General features: G+C 36.9%; 1 protein-coding gene across 1 annotated transcript; it reads left to right on the forward strand.

Annotated features, from left to right (window-relative positions):
- Positions 1–7,972: 7,972 nt before the first annotated feature.
- Positions 7,973–20,880, forward strand: LOC105991365 (odorant-binding protein-like). The gene is made up of 6 exons (XM_013023991.1): positions 7,973–8,053; positions 8,619–8,758; positions 9,822–9,892; positions 11,773–11,883; positions 13,287–13,388; positions 20,807–20,880. The coding sequence occupies exons 1-6, from the start codon at positions 7,973–7,975 to the stop codon at positions 20,878–20,880; spliced, it is 579 nt and encodes a 192-aa protein (XP_012879445.1).
- Positions 20,881–21,203: the final 323 nt, after the last annotated feature.

Below are 21,203 nucleotides of genomic sequence, written 5' to 3' on the forward strand. Positions count from 1 at the left end.
AATGTGGTATATATACACAATGGAATTCTATGCCTCCATCAGAAAGAATGACATTGCCCCATTTGTTAGGAAATGGAAAGACTTGGAAAAAATTATATCAAGTGAAGTAAGCCAGGCCCAAAGAAGCACAGGTCCCATGGTTTCCCTTATTTGCAATAACTAGCATATATCTGAGACAAGCAGAAAAGGTCAGATAAGAAAGTGAAATATCTTCGAAGATCTCTCTCACTCTCACTCTTCCTCACCCCTTACCTCTCTCTTACTCTCTTGTGAAAGATCATATAGAGAAATGATTTTTTAAAAACAGCTTGTTAACTGGGTGCTGGTGACTCATGCCTTTAATCTTAGCCACTCAGAGACTGAGATCTGGATCATGGATTGAAGCCACCTGGGCAGAAAAGACCATGAGAGTCTTATTTCCAATTAACCACCAGAAAACCAGAGGTGGAGCTATGGCTCCACTGGACCAAAAACTCAGGGTTAGCACCAAGGCCTTGAATTCAAGCCCCACAACTGACAAAACAAACAAACAAAAAAAAACAGCGTGTCAAGGAAGAAAATAATCAATTTTAAATCCAAACTGCATTTATATTCTAACTTTGATTCTATTAAGCTCAATGATCCCGGGAAAATAAATTACCTTCTGTGTGCTTCACCATCCTTACCTTGAAACTGAAGATAATAATAGCTCTAACATAATAGGTTTGCGGCAGGGATTGGGTAGGATCATTTGTGAAGCTGCAAAGTGCTTTGTAAATCTTTGTTTGTTAATAAATGAGGCCCTTTAAATTGGGAATTCAGGGAGAAAAGTCCACATGACTGCATTTCCAAAATAACTAGGAAAAAGCAGGAATGGAGCCATGGCTTAAGCAGTAGAACACAAGACCAGCAAGCAAATGAGACTGAGTTCAAAATCTAGTACCACCAATAATAATAACAACAATGCCACATATTACTCTGAGGACAGAATATAATTTCAACTTATGTGACAATTTTCATGATTCCTCTCAATCTAATACAGCTTATAATGCACAGATATAAGGCAAGAGGCCAAAAAATAATGTATTTTGACATTTTTATCACCTCTTGAGCTAATAAAAATTTTAACCTCAATTGCTGTCTTTTATTATTTACATTTTAAATAATACTTTCTATTTGAATTACATGCTTAGGAACATTCTTTTTCTATTATTTAGCCAATATGAAATAATGCAAAAGCATTTTACTGCAACTGTGTTTGTAATGGGAGTCTGTAGTTTACATTCCTCATAACTCTATTACTAGCAGCAAAATCGTATTATTTTTATTTTGTAAGGCCTGTAAGATATTAAAAAATCAAAAAAGTATGCTATTCACAGGAAAATAAAATATAAATACATTCCTTTTATTGGATTTCCCTGGAAACAGCTAAATACACATAGAGTTTTTCCTATATTCTAACTTTATCCTATCAAAATGAGCCCACTTCATACTTTCAAATACACCACTAAAAAAGAAAATAAAATATTTCTGAAATGCTAAATTGAACATTTTAGATCCTTTGTTTGTTTTTTCCTTTGCCCTAGCAAGTGTGATTGTGAGCTAGCAATTACTGGTTTCCAGGACTGTTTTAGCTTAAAATCAGTTATAAATATATAAGCTAATTCTACCAACATACATTAAAGTAGAATAAAACATGATGAAATACTGAGTCCTCTAGTTTTTCTAAATGCAAACAAAGTTTGCTTCTATGGTGGAGAATAAAAGAGAAAGGAGAGGTGATAATCATTACAATGTGGGATCCGGGCACTGCAAGCTGTTGAGGAACTTCCAGCCCTAATACAGCTCACCTGTCCCTCCATCAGAGAGACACATGTGCAGGAAACAAGACCAGTTTCTAGGAAGATGCAACTATACCAGATCAACAATCAGTGAGGGTTGTAACCAAACACAATGTCTCATAGTTTGGTAAATCTAAGCCATAAACCAGCTAATTCAAGAAATGAGACTAGAGCGGGTAAAGAGAGTCTAGGAATTGTTTCCAAACAATACCCTTCCTGACAAATGAGACACCTTGACTTTATTTAGAGTGCCCATATGAGTCTATAAGGAAGAGCACTTCAGTGGTGGCACTAAAGAGAGTGAGCTTAGGGTAACACACAGCTGACGGTCCACCAATCATGACTTTGTGTTTCCAGGACACTGAAAATCTGGCTAGGGGTTCAAATCCTAGACCTCAAACTTAACAGATTTCTATGAAGGAAAGAATGTTGAAGACTATACAGAAAATAAATACTTTTAAACTAAAATAGAGCCTGGTGTTTCTGCTTACCTAAAACCCATCTGATCTTATGATCATATGAGGTGGGTATTACTTAAAAATAGCTCCTCATATTCCTGTGATTTTTGTAACTACAAAACAAAACCTTTAAGAGACAAACCAAAAATAATGAGTCGAAATCCACTACTAGATTAATTCACTTACCCATTAAGAAAGAATGTAAAGAGGGAGAAAGAAAGAAGTACAAAAAAGATAGGAAACAACTTACATAATAGCTGTAAGAAAACTTTATCTGTCAATAATAACTATGACTATAAGTGGATAAAATTCCGTAATTAAACGCAAGATTAACTTAGTGGATAAAACGGATCCAAGTAGATGCCTCACGCAACCTACAATGGTGATGGATGTAGAGGAAGATCCAGAGAAAGCCACATTGTTGGAATTCATGACAACCAGAATTGTAGTCTGTTGGTTACCATCTCCAAATGAGAGAGTTGACAGAGAATGTTTATAAGGATATTATAAGACATTAAAGTTTACATTATTTTTTTGCTTTTACTTAAGGAGTACATACAGAACAAGATACAAGGAAACATGCTCACAAAAGGGAGAAAGAGTTGTAAATCAACAACAAAAGAAACAAGAGGCAAAGAATCCAGTTAACACCACTCAACAGCACTGGCCCCTTCTGCATGTGAGGTGAAAAAGACATATTAGTCCTCTTAGTCCTACAACTCCTATTAGAAAAAGGACTTGTATCTAAAATTGAAGGAGTAGCCTGAAGACTTTTTCATTCAGCTAAGTTAATCTGAAAGGTCAGATATCAAATGAATAGCATGCTCTGAGAATCTGATGTATCTCTAGGGCTGGATTCCTATGTCATTATTTTCAGTACTTTTACCCAGATGAGATGGAATTTCTTAGTGTATACAGTGTGTTCTGATCTACAAAGAGAAGCACGATATCTCTTTAAGGTACATCTTGATGGAACAGTAGAAATAGAAATAAAATCAAAGAAGTTTCGGTGGGCTTCAGGATAATTGTTTTTTCGGAGATAGGAAATAATTTGTCTTTGTCTTTTAGGTTCTAAAAATTCTAGTGGTTTCCTGTCACTTTTTTGATTACACAGAAAAAGAAGACACGATAAATTAGAAATTAACATGTACCTAATAATAATATTTATAAGTAAATGAAATAATGAACCCAGATGGTTCATATTATTTTATACCAACAGGGTTTAGGAACCTTTCATGCAAGAGTCATTCAGCAATAGGATTAACTAAGAAAATAGAAAGAAATAATTTAATTTAAACTGGATATGCCCTTTACCTTCCTGGGTGAATCAATTTGCCTAAGATTCTGCAGGAACTCTAAAAACAGAACGGATTGAATCTTCAGTATGACTTGGACAATTTTTTTCACTCATGGGAAAATTAAATAATTATTTTTTTTCAGAGTTTTCTGAGTTGATTAGTCTTTGAACTTCACTATACCTTATATTATTTCTAAGGAAACCAAGCATTTTGGAAGTCATTTAATAGGAAAGCTGATAGGAAAGAGTAAATATCCATCATAAAAAAGTACCTCAAAACATGAGTTGTAGCATGGACTAGAACTAATTCAAAGAGCATTTCCAAGCTTGGAAAATCTTTAGAAGACTTAGAAGAAAGTTGTGTGGCCTTGGGTTGGGCAAGTATTTTTGGGAGATGGCTATAATCAAAAACTCTAATAACAACAAATGTTGGAGGGGATGTGGACAGAAGGGAACCTTACTGCATTGTTGGTGGGAGTGTAAACTTGTTCAACCACTTTGGAAAGCAGTATGAAGGTTCCTCAAAAGACTCCACATAGAGCTCCCCTATGACCCAGCAATCCCACTTTTGGGCATTTACCAAAATGATCACAAACATGGCCACACTAAAGCTACCAGCACGACTATGTTTACTGCAGCATTATTTACCATAGGTAAGATATGGAATCAACCCAGATACCCCTCCATAGATGAATGGATCAAGAAAATGTGGTATATATATATACACAATGGAATTCTATGCCTCCATCAAAAAGAATGACATTGCCCCATTTGTTAGGAAATGGAAAGACTTGGAAAAATTATATTAAGTGAACTAAGCCAGACCCAAAGAAACATAGGTCCCATGGCTTCCCTTATTTGCAATAACTAGTATATGTCTGAGTCAAGCAAAAATGTTCAGATAAGTTGATGTTAGGGAAATGAACCCTAAGATACATATTCAAACGTTATTTTTTCTTTCAGGTGATTGTTTCAAACACATTTATAAGATTATTTCTTTGCTGCTTTGTATGTCCCTCCCCTATAGTATAACCCCTGCTTTCACTGTATTTGATGTTGTTATAATTTGTGGAGGGGAAGTGAAAAAACAAATCATTTAAATAGAGATACAGGTGGATCCATTGCAACAATGAGATGTACAAGATGTTATGTGGAAAAATGAACTTTACAACTTTGGTGGGTGGGAAGGAGGGTTGGGTGCAGGGGCGAGGGGAGAATGGGAAGGGATGGGAAGGGGAAACAAAGGAGGAGTCTACAATGCTTGATAAGAAATGTACTCATTATCTTGCCCATGTAATTGTAACCCCTCTGTACAGTATTTTCACAATCAAAAAAAATAAAATAAAACAAAATAAAATAAACCCAAGATATATTTCTAAAATTTGGGAAAAAATAACTTTTATTGAAGCTAAAATGTTTGGTCTTTGATAGACAGCATGAAAATAATAAATAAACTATAGCAGGAGAAAATATTTCATAATCATCTATTAGAAAAATAACATATCCAGAATGCAAAAAGAAATTCCAAATTCCATAATAAAAAACCAAATAATCAAAGGATATAGAATATATGAGTTGGAATGACTGACCATGCCAAAGTTGGTTCAACAATTTTGAGTAACGTAATTTCTCATATTGTTGATGGAAATATGCAATTATGAAAATTTCATTCATCAATTTTAGTCATAAAAGCTTGCCAAAAATCAAACAGCACAGTTCTTTGTGAAGATGTATACACAAATGTTCAGGTTTGTTTCCAAATATAAAGATCTAGGAATATGTAGGAATAGATATTCAATTGACTAAGCACATGATACAGTCACATATTACTCAGTGAGTGGCGGGAATGAACTATACAAAAAAAAATCACAATAGAGGCACATGTGAAAATAGGTAAGCTGAATAAAATATGCCAGATAAAGAAAACAGGTGTATATTAAGATTCCAGTTTTATAAAATTCTAGAGAACACTGTTATTTTAGGAGTGCCAATAAACTGAAGATTGGTTTTGGAGGGAAAGGTACAAACGATAGTTGGATAGAGGAAGATTTCTCCTGATTCAGAATGGGGAAAACAAATCCCCACATCATTCAAGACTTACCAAGCTATCAGAATATGTAAAAAGTTACTTCATTATATTCCAAAGAAGCCTGAAAAAACTCATGATTCAGTTCAGTGATAGTTTTCAGCTCCAGAAAACAGTTCAATAATACAAGTGCAGTTCAATTTCTTTCACTGTCTTCAGCCCAGAATTAGTCTTTTATCTTTCATTTAAAAATTTTATTAGCATAACTTAATTATGCAGAGTCATTGTGATATTAACAACATGAGCATAATGTACTGTGATTAAATTGTCTCTATATTACTCTTTATTAACCTTCCTCACTCCCTTTCCTTTCCACAAGTTTTTGTTTCACTGTTCTATATATACTGACAGAGGCGGCAGTACTAGGACCTTAACTCAGGGTCTGAGCACTGTTCTAGAGCAGGTTTCTGCTCAAGGCTGTCACTCTACCACCTGAGCCACAGCTGTTAATTGGAGAGAAGAGTCTCACAGACTTTTCTGTCTTGGCTGGCTTTGAACAGCAGTCCTCAGATCTCAACCTACTGAGCAGCTAGAAAGTATAGGTGTGACCACCAGTGCCAGGCTTCTATACTTTTTAAGAGTTGACATGATCCTACCAATTAGGACCAGCAACTTCTCTTACTGTAATTTGGAGAATAAAGGTCCATATTTTCAATATTGTATTTTGGTTACTCATAAAAATTTCAAAGGATAGCTTAACTGAACATGGATGTAAAGATCAGCAAAGATACATAATTCCTACAATAGAAAATAATTTGAACAAGTTTACACTCCCACCAACAATGCAGTAGGTTTCCCTTCTGACCACATTCCCTGCAGCATCCATTGTTATTAGAGTTCTTGATTATAGCCATTCTAACTGGGGTGAGGTGGAATCTCAATGTTGTTTTGATTTGCATTTCTTTTATGGTTAGAGAGGTAGAGCATTTCTTCATGTGTCTATTGGCTATTCTTATTTCCTCTTCAGAGAAGTTTTTCTTTAAGTCTTTAGCCCATTTATTTTTTGGGCAGTTGTTTCTTTGAGGATTTGTTGTTGGGAGATGTAATTTTTTGAGTCCCAAATATATTTTAGATATGAGACCCTTATCCGTTGCCCCTCAGTAGATGAATGGATCGAGAAAACGTGATATATATATATATATATATATATATATATATATATATATATACTTACAATGGAATTCTATGCCTCTATCAGAAAGAATGACATCACCCCATTTGTTAGGAAATGGAAGGACTTGAAAAAAATTATATTAAGTGAAGTAAGCCAGGCCCAAAGAAACATAGGTCCCATGATTTCCTTTATTTGCAATGGCTAGTATATGTCTGGGACAAGTAGAAAAGGTCAAAAGCTATGCACATATGACCAGATAAGATGAAGTTAAGCAAAATGAACCCTAAGATAGGGAAACAAGTGTTTTTTTTCTTTCTATTGTTTCTAATGTATTTATAAGGTACCATGTGATTTTTTTTGTTGCTTTGTATTTTCCTCCCCCATGGTCTAACCCCTGTTTTCACTGTGTTTGATGTTGGTATAATTTGGGGATGGGAAGGGAAAAAACAAAATGTTTATATAGAGATACAGGTTGGCCCATCGTAACAATGAAATGTACAACACACTGTTGAAAAATGAACTTTACAATTTAGGGGGGGTAGTGCAGTTGTGGAGGTGGGAGGGAAGGGATGGTAGGGGAAAAACAAAGAAGGAGACAACAATGCTTGATAAGAAATGTACTCATTACCTTGCTCATTTAACTGTAACCCCTCTGTACAGTATTTTCACAATAAAAAAAGAAAAAAGAAAAGAATTTGTACTCTTAGAAATGTTTTCTTAAATTTAAATGTAAGGTTCCTCATTGTACCTTCATCCAATGTGTGAATATCATATTTTAATATGGATTATCATCTTTGATTTTACTAAGTTTCAGCAAACCACCTCTAGGTTAAGCATGTCATTTTAGAGATGGAGATGACATATAGTAACTTCATAATACATTGATTTTAGTAATTCGGACATCAATATTTTTTGTTCTTGAGAATTAGCTTTATGCATTATGCTTTCAAAAGTTTCTCTTTGTACTAATACCTTAGTACTAATAAAATATCAGAAAGTCCTTCTGGCCCACCACTGCCAACCAGGATGTTTGAGAAAATCTACAAACAGTTTTATGATGAACAACAATTGGTTCACTAACTTCTGTGCCAATGTAGCAATAATATAAAATGGAGCATCGATTGTGCTTTTCTGTAACAACTGACTTACCTTAATCTTCTTCAGAAGAGGAAAGGCAGACAGATGAAGACTGACAGGATGAAGGCTCTGCTGCTAGCTTTTATAATCGGTGTGGTCTGTGCTGACAATGAACCTCTAACTGCGGTCATATCCTCACAGGTACCCTGGGTAGGCTCAGGGAGGTTGCTTTGTGTGTGTGTGTGTGTGTGTGTGTGTGTGTGTGTGTGTGTGTGTGTGTGTGTGTGAGACTTTATCTTGCTGTGCCTATGAGATTTTATAATGGTGGTCTATTTATGCATGTTCATATTCATAAAAATAATCCTTCTGTCTTCAGCTCTATATTTTTCATTAGGGAGAAAAGTTTCTGTGGCTTTTCTGTAGTGCCTGATGACATAGGTAGGGAGGGGTTGGGAGTGGTAAGTGGGAGAAAAGGGGGGGGGGTTTACAGTGTTTAAAAAGAAATGTACTCATTACCTTATGTAACTGTAATCCCCCTATTCATCATCTTTAAAATAAATTAAAATAAAAAACCTGCTCTATTCAGTGCTTTCACTGTGAATCTGAATCTTAATGACATCTTACATAAATCTGCTCTGTGGGATCCAAATCTGAAATTGCTGAACTTAGTTTTCAGCTGAGCTACAACAAAAATGATGATGATGATGAGTATTGGTAAGAAAACAGGAAAGGGACCCACTAACATTCCCAATGGGGTGTTTCTTAGGTCTTAGAGCAATGGAACTCTATTGTCATAGCATCTGATAATGAAGAGAAGATAAGTGAAGGTGGACCCCTGAGGATCTATATACGTCATTTTGAATGTATTGACAATTGTGAAGAGATCACCTTCACATTTTACGTGAAGTAAGTCCATTTTTTCTCCAACCTAAAAGGAAAGCCATTGGCTTCAGACATGTAGCATGTCCTCAAATTTGCAATGAAACATTGGTGTTTTGTGCAGAAGTTGAGTCTCTGGCAATTATTTCTAAAGGCATGTGGTTAGTGGAAATAGGGCTCTGACATCCACAAGGACACCCTATAGAATCCTCTGCCACTGTAGAGGAATCATATAATTAATAAGAGGGACTTGAGGCGATGAGGAAAGAGTTTTGACTTAGAAGCCTCTCCTGTGTACCAATGACAATCACAACCCCAGTGTGTGAATTTTAGTCTTCCCAACGGTTATAGCTATTACAAATGAATTCTCGATTTAAGAACCACTTATTAGATTTCAATGTAAAGAAATGAATATGTCTTACCTAACATATGCAATCTGTAAATAAATACAACCATCAATAGGTAAATATTTATTGAATGCTTAGTAGCTTGGAGACACTGTTCTCAGTACAGAAAGATTTATATAAATATGCATGTATTTTCATCCACACATATATGAGGAGGTCTTGATATTTCAAATAAACTTCAGTGGCAGAAGCATGCACATAAAAATACTCCATGCTAAGTATTCATAGCCTGAATTAGAAATGATGAAGAGCTAGATTTCAGAATTGGCAGAAGACACAAATTCATGGGAGAGGCAGAGAAATTATTTTCAGGACAATAAAAAAAAGCTAAGAAGAAGATTGTCAGTATCAAAGGCATAGAGCAACAATCTTTACTATGAGATCAGATCTAAACCACCAGTGGCTAGATGGCAAACTCCGAAGATCTTTGTGGAATAGCTGAACGGGAGAACTGGTCTTATGCCAATAAGGTATTGTCCAACCCAATGTTAATGATTGTCAAGAATGAGGAAATTTATAAGGAATAATAAAAATATCCAAGATTATGGACACATTACATTGAGTATAAGGGCAAGCTAATCTATTTTCCACTTAAATTATCCTGTAATTCCTGTAGTTCTTTAAAACAAGGTATGTGGAAGGATATGTAAAGAATAAGGCTGCTCTGCTGGTTTATTTTTAAGGTCGAATGGAGAGTGCCAAAAGCACATCGTTGCGGGAAAAAGAAATGAAAGTGGTATTCACATAGCAGAGTGTGAGTACATGATCTTATACAATGATGGTGTGTCTTAAACCATGGCATGTGTCCAAATTCATGGTGCTTGCCTAATGCCACATGCCTCGGCGTCTGGATTCTAGGACAATGTCTGATCAACCCTGGAAAAAAAAAAAAAACAACTGAACTTTCCAAGAATTCTGGTTGTCCTAAGTATAGATCGATGATATATCTTCTTTATCCAGATGGAAAGTGTTAATATCAGTGACAGTTGGGGACAATTCTCAGAGTATATATTTCATATGGATTTCAGACCTTGGAAAAGTATGAAAGCTAACATAAAGTCTAAAAATTCTTTCAAAATGGGGCTGGGAAGGTCACTCAGTGGTAGAGCACTTGCCTTGCATGCATGAGGCCCTGGGTTCGATTCCTCAGCACCACATAAAGATAAAAGCTGGAAGTGGCACTGTGGCTCAAGTGGTAGAGCACTAGCCTTGAGGTGAAGAGCTGAGGGACAGTGCTCAGGCCCAGAGTTCAGGCTCCATGACTGGACCCCCCAAAAAAATTTCTTTCAAAATTATGGGGGTTTTTCATCAGGTCCTAGTGACTCATGCCTATAATCCTAGCTATTCAGGAGGCTGAGTGGTTCAAAGAAAGCCAGGGCAGGAAAGTCTATCAGAGTCAGAAGTTGAGCTGTTGCTTAAGTGTTAGAGTGCTAGCCTTGAGCGCAAACACTCAGGGATAGCACTCAGGTCCTGAGTTCAAGCCCCAGGACCCAGCACCCTAAAAAGGAAGAAAATTTTTTCTCTTATTTGACAAATGTGATCATAGTTCCCTGTCTAATGAATGAACAATTTAAACACTAAAATTTGTTAAATAAATAAACTGTAGGAACCAAGAACTGATCAACTTCAATCTCATGTGTAAGAATTAAGCTAGATAAAATAACAGAAATATTATTCAAATTAACTGTACATAATCTGAACAATAGTTAATGTTAGTGACAACAACAACGCAGGTTTCTATGTCTACAAAATAACAAACACCTTCATTTCATGGAAAGTTATACATGCTGTATTCTAATATGTTCTGACAAGTTTTTATTTATGTATTATATTGCAGCATTGGGGTGTAATTAAATTCAACTATATTACGACAGATGCAAAGCATTTCCTAAGGCTTTATTTATACCTCTTTTTTAAATTATCTATTCCAAGAGAAAGTTGCAAGTGTGAAATATATGTTAACATTAGTTTTAATATGCTATTTTTACCCATAGGTTTATGAAACTGCATTTTAATATTGGCTGAACTTCAAAATAGAGAGATATGTTTCCTAAAAATTCAAATATTGGCCTTTGTGAGCTAGTGTGAGAGCACTGGAAGCTTCTACCTACTATCTACACATAGACACTGCAACTAGAAGCTTGGTTAACATGCAGTCATATGTGGTCTGCTAATGTTTAAGTACTGTTGAAGACTGGAGATACTTACCATGGAACAGGCATACATGTAACATCCATTGCTACCTCAGGTTGATTCTAACTGGATAGGAAGATTATTAGTGGAGAGATTTTTTTTTCCTTTTTCTTTGTGCTGGTCCTGGGACTAGAACTTGGGACCTGAGTGCAGCCCTTGAGCTTTTTTGCCCAAGGCTGGTGCTCTACCACTTGAGTTATACCTCTACTTCCAGCTTTTTTGGTATTTTATTAGAGATAAGTGTCTTATAGACTTGCCTGCCCAGGCTGGTTTCAAATCTTGATGCTCAGATTTCAGCCTTGTAAGTAGCTAGGGTACAGACATGAGCCACTGGCACCCAGGTGAAGATAAGATTATTGCTAAGGTATGATGAAAAATTATATGGTTCAAGCAAATCATTTCCAGTAAATGGAGCTTTGAACTATATTTTTCCCATTGTAGATGCAGGTAAAAACTCTATTGAAATTCTACAGTGCTCAAAGGACTTAGTAACAGTTTATAATGTCAATGTGGATGAAGAGGGAAAGACCACGCATCAGATTTTTATTGCTGGTAAGTATAGGACTTTACATGTGTACATTAGGATATATGTTAATATACACATGTGCTTTTAATTAAAAGAGAATGCAGGGCACCAGTGCCTCACACTTGCAATCCTAGCTAGCTACTCAAGAGGCTGAATTCTGAAGATTGCCATTTTAAGCCAGCCTGGACAGGAAAGCTTGTGAGAATCTTATGTTATCTCTAATTAACCACTGAGAAAAAGAGAGGGGGGAGGGGGAGAGAAGGAGAGAGTAGAAGAGGGGTGAGGGAGGGAGTAGGAAGGAGGGAGGGAGGGAGGGAAAGAAGATGGTCCATTAGGCTCTTGCCAACTCCCCCATACTGCTAGAGTTGCTTTGTGTCACCTAATGAACCAAGATAAGAAATCTAAAGTCAGCAGACAAATTGTTTTTATGTATCCATGACTGTTTTCAGCTATATTTATAATTATTATTTGATTACAATGATAAAACTTACATTTCTGTCACTAAATAAATACTGAATCACATTCAACACTCAGACAAAATATTATGAGGCATGAGCTCAGATCAGCTCAACAGAGCCACAATTTTATGTAACTAGACCCACATTTCAGGTAGATGGGATAAAACATCTATTTGACTTGATGTTGGAGAAGATTTGTGTGTGTGTGTGTGTGTGTGTGTGTGTGTCTGTCTGTCTGTCTGTCTGTCTGTCTGTCTGTCTGTCTGTCTGTCTGTCTGTTACTGGGACTTGAAGTCAAGGTCTCATGTTCTCACTTGCCTTTTTCTCTCAAGGCTCATGTCCTACCACTTGAGCCAACTCTCCACTTCTGCCTATTTGTTAGTTAACTAGAGATAAGAGTCTCACAGACTTTTCTTCCACGAGCTAGCTTTGAACCACAATACTCAGATCTCAGCCTCCTAAGTAGGATGGCAGACATGAGGCGCACCAGGACCTGGCAAGATTTGTCATTTTGACTTTTCATTTCCTATCATTGTAAGTGGCAGGCCTACCGTGCTTAGTAAAAAGTTCCGATCTCTATCGCATCTGAATTTTATTAGGGGTCAAAAATACCAGTGCATGGCTTCTGAATATCCATAGTGGAAACTAAGAAGCTAGAGTGTGTTCTAGGATTTAAAACCCTCAGGTCCAAACATCTCTAGGCTTCAATGGGGTTTTGAAAATGCCTGTATTTGATAGGCAGCTCAAATTCACAGAATAAGTAGTTTGGAATGTCCTCAACAGTGCTAAGAAATGGGATGCAATGTGACATTCGGTATTCTGACCCCATCTGATATACTGTGTCACTTAAATATGACCTGCTTGAGGGAGGAGGGGAACTGGTGGGATTTACCTGTCCACAACATAGCAATACATTATAAATGAGGCAGTTTGCCAATGGGCCTCTCTACTGCTTCTTCCCTTCCACACAGGAAAAGGACACACTCTGAGTAAAGAACAAGAAAAGGAGCTTGAGAAGGTGATTGAGGAAAAGCACATTCGAAAAGAGAGTGTGCAATATCTCCATGAATCAGGTAAAGTCACTGCTCTTCTCCCTATAGTATAAAAATTTCCTGAAAGGAAACTAATCTATAGGTTCCCTGATTGAGATTTTCTATTTTCCAGATTCCTTTTTTAATATGAATTATTAAAAGTCTTCAGAACCATTAAATTGTTGTCATTTTTGTCTCCCTCTTTAATCTTATTTCATAGATACTTGCCCTCGCTAAGGACCTGGCTTGGGTGAGTAGGAACATGATTCTCCATCAGATGCCTTATACTTTAGTCTCTTGAAATGTGGCCCAAGGGTATTTAAGTATTCATAGAAATCATCCTGTTGACATAGGGCAATGTCCCTTTTTCGAGATGGACAATTTATGATTTAGATTAGCACATGTGTTTAACTTAAAACATGGGAAAAATAACAAATCATGAGTAAAAAGGAGGAAATTTTATTTGGGGACCAATGTAAAGTAATTTTATAAAACGACTTAGAACTCTGAAATACAACTAATCCCAGTGCTAATACATTGCCTTGAATTTTCAAATCCTTTTAAGTACATAGATTTTTATAAGCCTTCAGGATACAAGTCACTGTTTTATAGACATTATAAGTTGACACATTTTGACATAAGTTCTAGTACAGAATGATGCAAAGTTGTTACTTTCTTGTCTGTCTCACTGTAGAATCCGTGAGACCAACCTCAATTTGAGGCCCATCAAGTGTGTTGTTTCTAGCAATCCCTATAGTATATTTACCAATGAATTTTCCCTATAGTATATTCACCAATGAATTTTATTTTACCTATTTTTATTTTTTATTTTATTTTTATTTTTTATTGTAAAGATACTATACAGAGGGTTACAGTTACATGAGTAAGGTAATGAGTACACTTCCTATTGAGCATTGTGACCCCCTTCATTGTTTTCCCCCTACCATCCCTTCCCTGTTTTTATTTTTATCTTGTTTTTGTTTTAGCAGGACTGGGGATTGACCTTGTATCTTCTAGGCAAGCCTAGGATGTTTATTTGTCTGTTAATTTGTTTGGGGAATAAAATCTTGCTAACTTTGCTAACTTTGACCTTCCTACCTTCACTTGGAGGAAGGTAGGTGAGATTACAGGCATATACTACCCATCCAGGCTGGTTTTCATTTCCAATGTTAGCAGCATCGTGTCCTGATGATCAATTCAGCTACATTTTACTTTCTTCTTTTATAACCTCACAGATGATAGATAATGAGATCAGGAATATTTGAAACATCATCTTCTCTGTGGCATCAGAATCATCTCTATGAAGAGAAAATGGCCATTCTTTTCCAATTGTAATTTCTTCTTTCTCATGAGGTCATGAACCCTGCCTCATGAATTTCTTTCCTATTTCCTTTTCTTTGCCTCTCTGATGTTACTTGTTCTTAGAATGATTAAATACATCAGTTTGTGTGCATACATTTCTGTCTCTGAAGAGCAAAACATAATATAAAGCATGCAGAAATATGTACCCCATTTCATCTTGACAATCTGGGTCAATAATAGAACAAGAGATAACCTTTAGTAAGAATGATTGGGTGAATCCAGACATGTCATGATTAGAGATGAAAACATGAGGTACAATTTCATGGATGTGAATTGTAAGATGCAATGAGAATTTTCTGTAGTTATTACCTGAGGGGTAAGGCAAGAATGACTGAAAATAGAGCCACAACAAGGGCTTACAGGAAGCAGTGCACATATTTCTCCCAGCGGAAATAAGGGGATGAGGCTGTTTGGACAGAATATTCAAGAAACATGGTTTCCCAACTGACATCAAAAAACATGTGAATCATTATGGGACTAAGCAGCACTAACCTGCTGGTGTGAGTTGGAACCAGGATTTAGACAAAGACAGTAAAATAAGATGAATGGAGCTGGGTGCCGGTGACTCATGCATGTAATCCTAGCTACTCCAGAGGGTGAGATCTGAGGATTGTCATTCAAAGAGAGCCCAGGCAGGAAAGTCTATGAGATTCTTATCTCCATTAAACTACTCAGAAAAAGGAAGAAGTAGCACTGTGGCTCAAATGGTAGAGTGCTAGCCTTGAACCCAGAGATTCAGGGACAGCGCCCAGACCCTGAGTTCAAACCCCAGGATTGGCAAAGATAAAAAAATGATGACTGGAAAAAGTTCTGAGTAAGCTCCTAGATATAGGAACCAATTACTACTCATTCTTACAGGGGTCATTTCCTGATGCACTATTCCCCATGTTTTCTAAGACTATATTTCCTTGGATCAAAATGAAGTAGGCAAGTGAATCTGACAAAGGGACAAGGGTTAAGAAGAAAATGATTTCTTTTTGAACCTATAGCTCCCAAAATCTGAATACTTAATATAGTCCAATTCTGATTAAGCAGGTTAATCCGTGGTGCTGACACAAAGAAGTGGTAGGCTTTCAGGTGGATGGAACACTGTATGTGTCATGTAGGAGGCTGCACCTTCTCTTTCTGCTGTTTCCACACCTGCCTTGGCTACCATCACTCACGTGTTGGCATCGTATTCTGTAAGGGTTGAGGGAAAGACTCAGAAAACTCTCCTTTCCAGTAAACACATACCACACCGTAAACATACCCAAAGGCAACCATTTCCTCATTCAAGAAATCAAGTAAGTATATACATTAAAATGAAAATTTTTTTATTAATTTTATTTTATTTTATTTGTGAACATACTGTACAGAGGGGTTACAATTACATGGGCAGGATAATGCATACATTTCTTACCAAGCATTGCAGCCTCCTCCTTTGTTTACATCCCTTCCCAGCCTCCCCCCTTCACCCCCAATCCCAATCCTTCTCCTTCCTCCCCTTCCCCCCACCACCGACATTGTAAAGCTCATTTTGGGCATGACAACTTGTACTTCTTATTGTTGCAACAGGTCCACCTGTATCCTTAAACAACTGGTTTTTCCCCATCTCCTCCACAAGTTATACTGACATCAAATATAGAGAAATCAGGGGTTATACTGTGGGGGAGGGACATACAAAGCAACAAAGAGATAATCTTATAAATGCGTTAGAAACACATGCATGAAAGAAAAAACATTAAAATACATATCTAAGGGTTCATTTTCCTGAAAAAACTATAGTGGTTTGCTAGCAGAACCGATGCTGAAGAAGAAACAATAAACTTCAGCATAGGTTCAGAGGTAGTTTCCAAAACTGAGAGTAGAAAACATACGCCCAGATGTTTATAGACATAAGCAGCACCATGTAGTCTTCTCTGATCTGAATGCTGGTGTGTTCAACAATCCATAGTCTACAGTCCTCCTCCTCACTGGGAGGAGATGGGGCCTCAGAGGCTCATGGTGGGATTCGTTTCCCTATTAAACAGACACCAGAGAGCCCTCTGGGCCTTTCAGCCAGGAAAGACCCATCGAGAAGCCACCATCTGTGTACAAGTCCCAATCAGGGTTTTCAATCCTGAAGACACTGAGCACACTTATCCGAGATGAGAAAATACCTAGTATTTCTGAATGCCTTCTCTAGGTTTATTTTGTCTTGTTTTCCAGGACAGGTAAACTTAGGGCAAACAAAGAATTTTGTAGAACTTGTAAGAGCAAAAGAGTGAGAAGGCACAGGTATGTAAAGCTGTCATCAGAGCATTTTTGTTTCATGTAGTTATTAATGAGAGAGATTCTCTAAATGAGTCTGTTTTTTTTGGTGAGTTTGACTCCCTCTCAATCCCCAAATCAGTTTATGATACTAATGACAGCTTACACTAAATAAAAGGGGCCATCTATTAACTGCTTGTTATTTCTGAGAGGTCCTTTAACTCAACCCCCCACCAACCTACCCCCAAGAAATGTTTACAAACTCTCAGCCTGCATTTCTGCCATTCACAGAAGGAAAGGTGAGGTGAATGTGATCATCTTTCCTCACCCATTCTCTACATTATGCCTAGAAATTAAACCTGTACATATTTAGCATAAGTATTTCCCTGTGGAAATGATTGCCACCCAGAGTCCACAGACGAGGCAGAGAGAAGAATGACCTGATACAGAATGCCATGAAACTTCAGTGCTGTGTTCCCTACAGAGCTGCACAGAATCACAGACATTTGCAGGTCTATTGTATTGTTCTGCAGAAGGAAGGTCCCCAAGTGATTCTCCAATGGAGCAGGACAATTGTCTTTGAGGGCAAGATAATAGGTTTTATCCCCTCTTGTAATTATAAGGTTCTTTGCTATGCTATTTCTAAACTTAATGGAAACTGATTTAAAAAATGACTTCCATTTTTTGTTGACAGTCTCACTGTGTAGAACAGACTGTGCATGAACTCACCATCCTCTAGTGCTCTGAATTCCAAGGGCTGGGATTATAGATCTGTACTGTGACTTAATATTGATAAACTTTCTAGGAATAACTTTCCTCTTATAGGTGAAGAGCACAAATGCAACGTTTTCCCTCATCTTTATTGAACAAGTAAAAATGCATATTCCCATGTAGTAAATATTGAATAGTCAACCTAAAACGTACAGTGCTTTTTTTAGTCTTCCAAATACAGTGATATATGTATCAATATATGTATGCATATATATCTGTGTATCTATATGTTTGCGTATATGTAGATATGTGTGCATATTTATTTATTTTCTTACAATATATTTCTGAAGTATATGAAGTACTAAGAACAGAGCAGCTAGCACTATAGAGTCACTACTACTCAATTCAGTTTAATTTCGGATGGCTTAAGAAATAATAGGATGGTTTATTAAATAATAAATGGTCACTTAATAATAATTTCCATTGCCAGCCTGAATCCTGTTATCTTAGACACTGGTCTCTGATTTTGTAATACAGTGCTTTCTAATAAGATCAGTTCCATAAACTAAACATTCCATTTCTTACTTTCCAACCAGAAAGGAGGAAACACTTTAGAAATCACTAAATAAATGCTAAATTAGGTTCAATTATTTAACTGTTCCTATATTAGGATTTGTTCTTAAAAGCCAATTTTTTTCCCTCTCTGCCCTTCTAAGAGGTAACTGCCCTCTATTAAAAAGAACAAAATCTTTTTCTTTTCTTTTTTTTTCTTTTTTTTTGGTAGGTCATGGGCCTTGAACTCTGGGCCTGAATGCTGTCTTTTATCTCTTCAGCTTAAGGCTAGCACTCTACCACTTGAACCATAGCACCACTTCGGGTTTTCTGGTGGTTTATTGGAGATAAGAGTCTCACAGACTTTCCTGCCCGGGCTGGCTTCGAACTACGATCTTCAGATCTCAGCCTCCTGAATAGCTAGGATTACAGGCGTGAGCCACCAGCACCTGGCTCAAGAACAAAATCTTAGTAAAGTGATGATTGATGATTGGTTCACTCTTGTTCTCAGAATTGATAACTCCTTAATCCTGATCAAACAACTTAAGCAAAGTCATTTGTACCCAGCAGAGGACTCAGACTGACCCTGCAGCTAAGCCTGCCACTGTTCAATGTGGAGGGATCTAAAAGCCTCTCTCCACTCCCTCCTACACTCCTACCTACACTCCCTTCTACAGTCCTGCCTACACCCCTACCCTCCCTCCTATACTCCTACTTACACTCCCACCTACAATCCCCTACACTCCCTCCTACAATCCCATCTACACTCCTATCTGCTCACTCAGCTCATCAGCTATTTCAAATAATTCCTACCATCCACCACATAAACATTCTTTTCTAGATTGAGAGTTAATTGGAAAGGCAAATATGGAGGATTATATTCAACTGGCTAGTATAATTTTAAAGAGAAAGCCCATTCTCCTAAGTTCCTGCTCTTATAGATAATAATAGAAAACAAGAATGAGATAGCATTTGTAACTTTAGAGAAGTTTGAGAACACAGCAGAAGAGGTATAAGACCTTATAAGAAATAAAAAGGAGAGACACAAAACATACAGAGAGAAAGAGACAGGAGAGAAAAAAATTCATGAAGAAATATAATTTTTTTCATACTTTTGTCTCGGGCTGTTCTTTTCTAATAGACGTTAAGGTGGATATACTTTGAAAATATTTAGTATGGCCATCTATTGTACCCTACAAAATGATAAGCTAGATTCTGATATTCCTAAACAGGAATTTATTAAAGAATTAACTAAGGTAGCATCTTGTTTAATAAAAAATAATTAAGGCCATTTAGCCTAGTATTATTTTGCTAATGAAGTAACTAATTTTCTATGAAGAAAATTGAACAGTTCTTTCATAGAAAATGTTCGATGCTTTTATTTCCTATTACTTTTTTTCAATGAGATACTAAATGTCTACTTTTTGAAAATGTTCTGAGAATCCTTTTTTGAGATATAATTTGTTAAAAACTGTATTTTTTCTGAGAGAGTAATGATAGGGGTCTATTGTGGAATTTTAACTAATGCATTTGTTGATTTTTTTTCAAATTTTTTATTGTGATTAAGTGGTTACATAATTCCCCAAATTTCACAATATTGTGGGATAGTAATGCTTAGTTAAAGTCACAAACACATTCTAACTTTCATGGAGCAAATTGTCTATCATGGTCTATAACAATTTTTTTGCAACACAGTTATTTCTTCCACATTGGGTGATATGTACATTTCTTTTGTTTTGCATAGCATCAGCTGTTCCCTCTTTCCTACTTGATCCCTCCCTCCCATCGCTGCCATTGAGTTGCTTAGTTCATTTTGTCCAGTGCAGCTGATGGGTCCAGCTGTTGTATGTTTTTCCCTGATTCCCTCTAATTCTGTGTCATCCTCCTGGTTCCCCTCTAGTGTGCACATATATACCATACATGTGATCAGCAACATGGGGTTATTTAGTAGTAATTCAACTAGAGGAGTGGAAGTCCTTTGTTTCTTAAGTCCTGTTAATTTTGTCATATAACCTAACATTTTGGATTTAACATCCACTTAACAGCGAGGCCATGTGCCGTTTGTCTCTTTGTACTTGGCTTATCTCGCGCAACATGATTTCTTTTAGCTCCATCCATTTCCCTGCAAATGCCATTATTTTGTCCTTTCTAATGCCTGCATAATATTCCATTGTGTATAGATACCACAATTTTTGGATCCATCCATCTGTGGTGGGACATCTGGGTTGTTTCCATATCCTAGCTATTGTGAACAGTGCTGCAATAAACATGGAGGTGCATGTGTCCTTGTATACTGGTTCCTGTTGTTCAGGATAGTTGCCTAGAAGTAGTATGACTGGTCATAAGGGAGGTCAATATTTAGCTTTCTGAAGACCCTCCAGACTGCTTTCCAAAATGGTTGTATAAGTGTACATTCCCACCAGCAGTGTAATAGGGTTCCTCTTTCTCTGCATCCCCTCCAGCATTTGTCGTTGGCTGACTTGAGGATGAGGGCCGTTCTGACTGAGGTAAGGTGATATCTCAGGGTTGTCTTTATTTGAACTAATGCATTCTTAATGGTTTCAAAATCTTCTTGTGAACTACATACTGTGTACTTGTATTTGCAGAATCAAGTACAACCATTATGCACAAAGGGGAGTATACTACCCCGTCTGTGCAGAGAATCAGCAAGAGCTTCTAGGCTAAAGGACAGAATAAAGATGGTATTTGTGAGTGCAGGCTTACAAGAAAATGATGTTAGTTTGACTTTCCTTTCTGCTCACACTCACAAAATGGTATCTATGGCAGAATTGTTATCTAAATTAATTTTCACATTATGACTTGCCAGTGAAGACCCCTCTTCAGATACTCCACAGCTTCTCAAATAAATTGATTTTGAAGTAAGAGGGATTTGAGTAAGGTGTACAGCTGCAACCCAGGCTGCTACGAATTCCCTTTTCTCCTTCTTTTCTTCCTTCCTTTCCTCCTCCTCCTCCTCCTCCTCCTCCTCCTCCTCCTCCTCCT

This window comes from Dipodomys ordii, unplaced genomic scaffold, assembly GCF_000151885.1.
Source record: "Dipodomys ordii isolate 6190 unplaced genomic scaffold, Dord_2.0 Scaffold72, whole genome shotgun sequence".
In the NCBI taxonomy this organism is placed as follows: domain Eukaryota; kingdom Metazoa; phylum Chordata; class Mammalia; order Rodentia; family Heteromyidae; genus Dipodomys; species Dipodomys ordii.

Coding starts and splice junctions, on each gene's coding strand:
- LOC105991365 (XM_013023991.1), top strand. CDS start 7,973: ATGAAGGCTCTGCTGCTAGCTTTTATAATCGGTGTGGTCTGTGCTGAC. Junction 9,893..11,772: donor TGGTATTCACATAGCAGAGT/GTGAGTACATGA, acceptor TTCCCATTGTAG/ATGCAGGTAAAAACTCTATT. Junction 11,884..13,286: donor GCATCAGATTTTTATTGCTG/GTAAGTATAGGA, acceptor CCTTCCACACAG/GAAAAGGACACACTCTGAGT.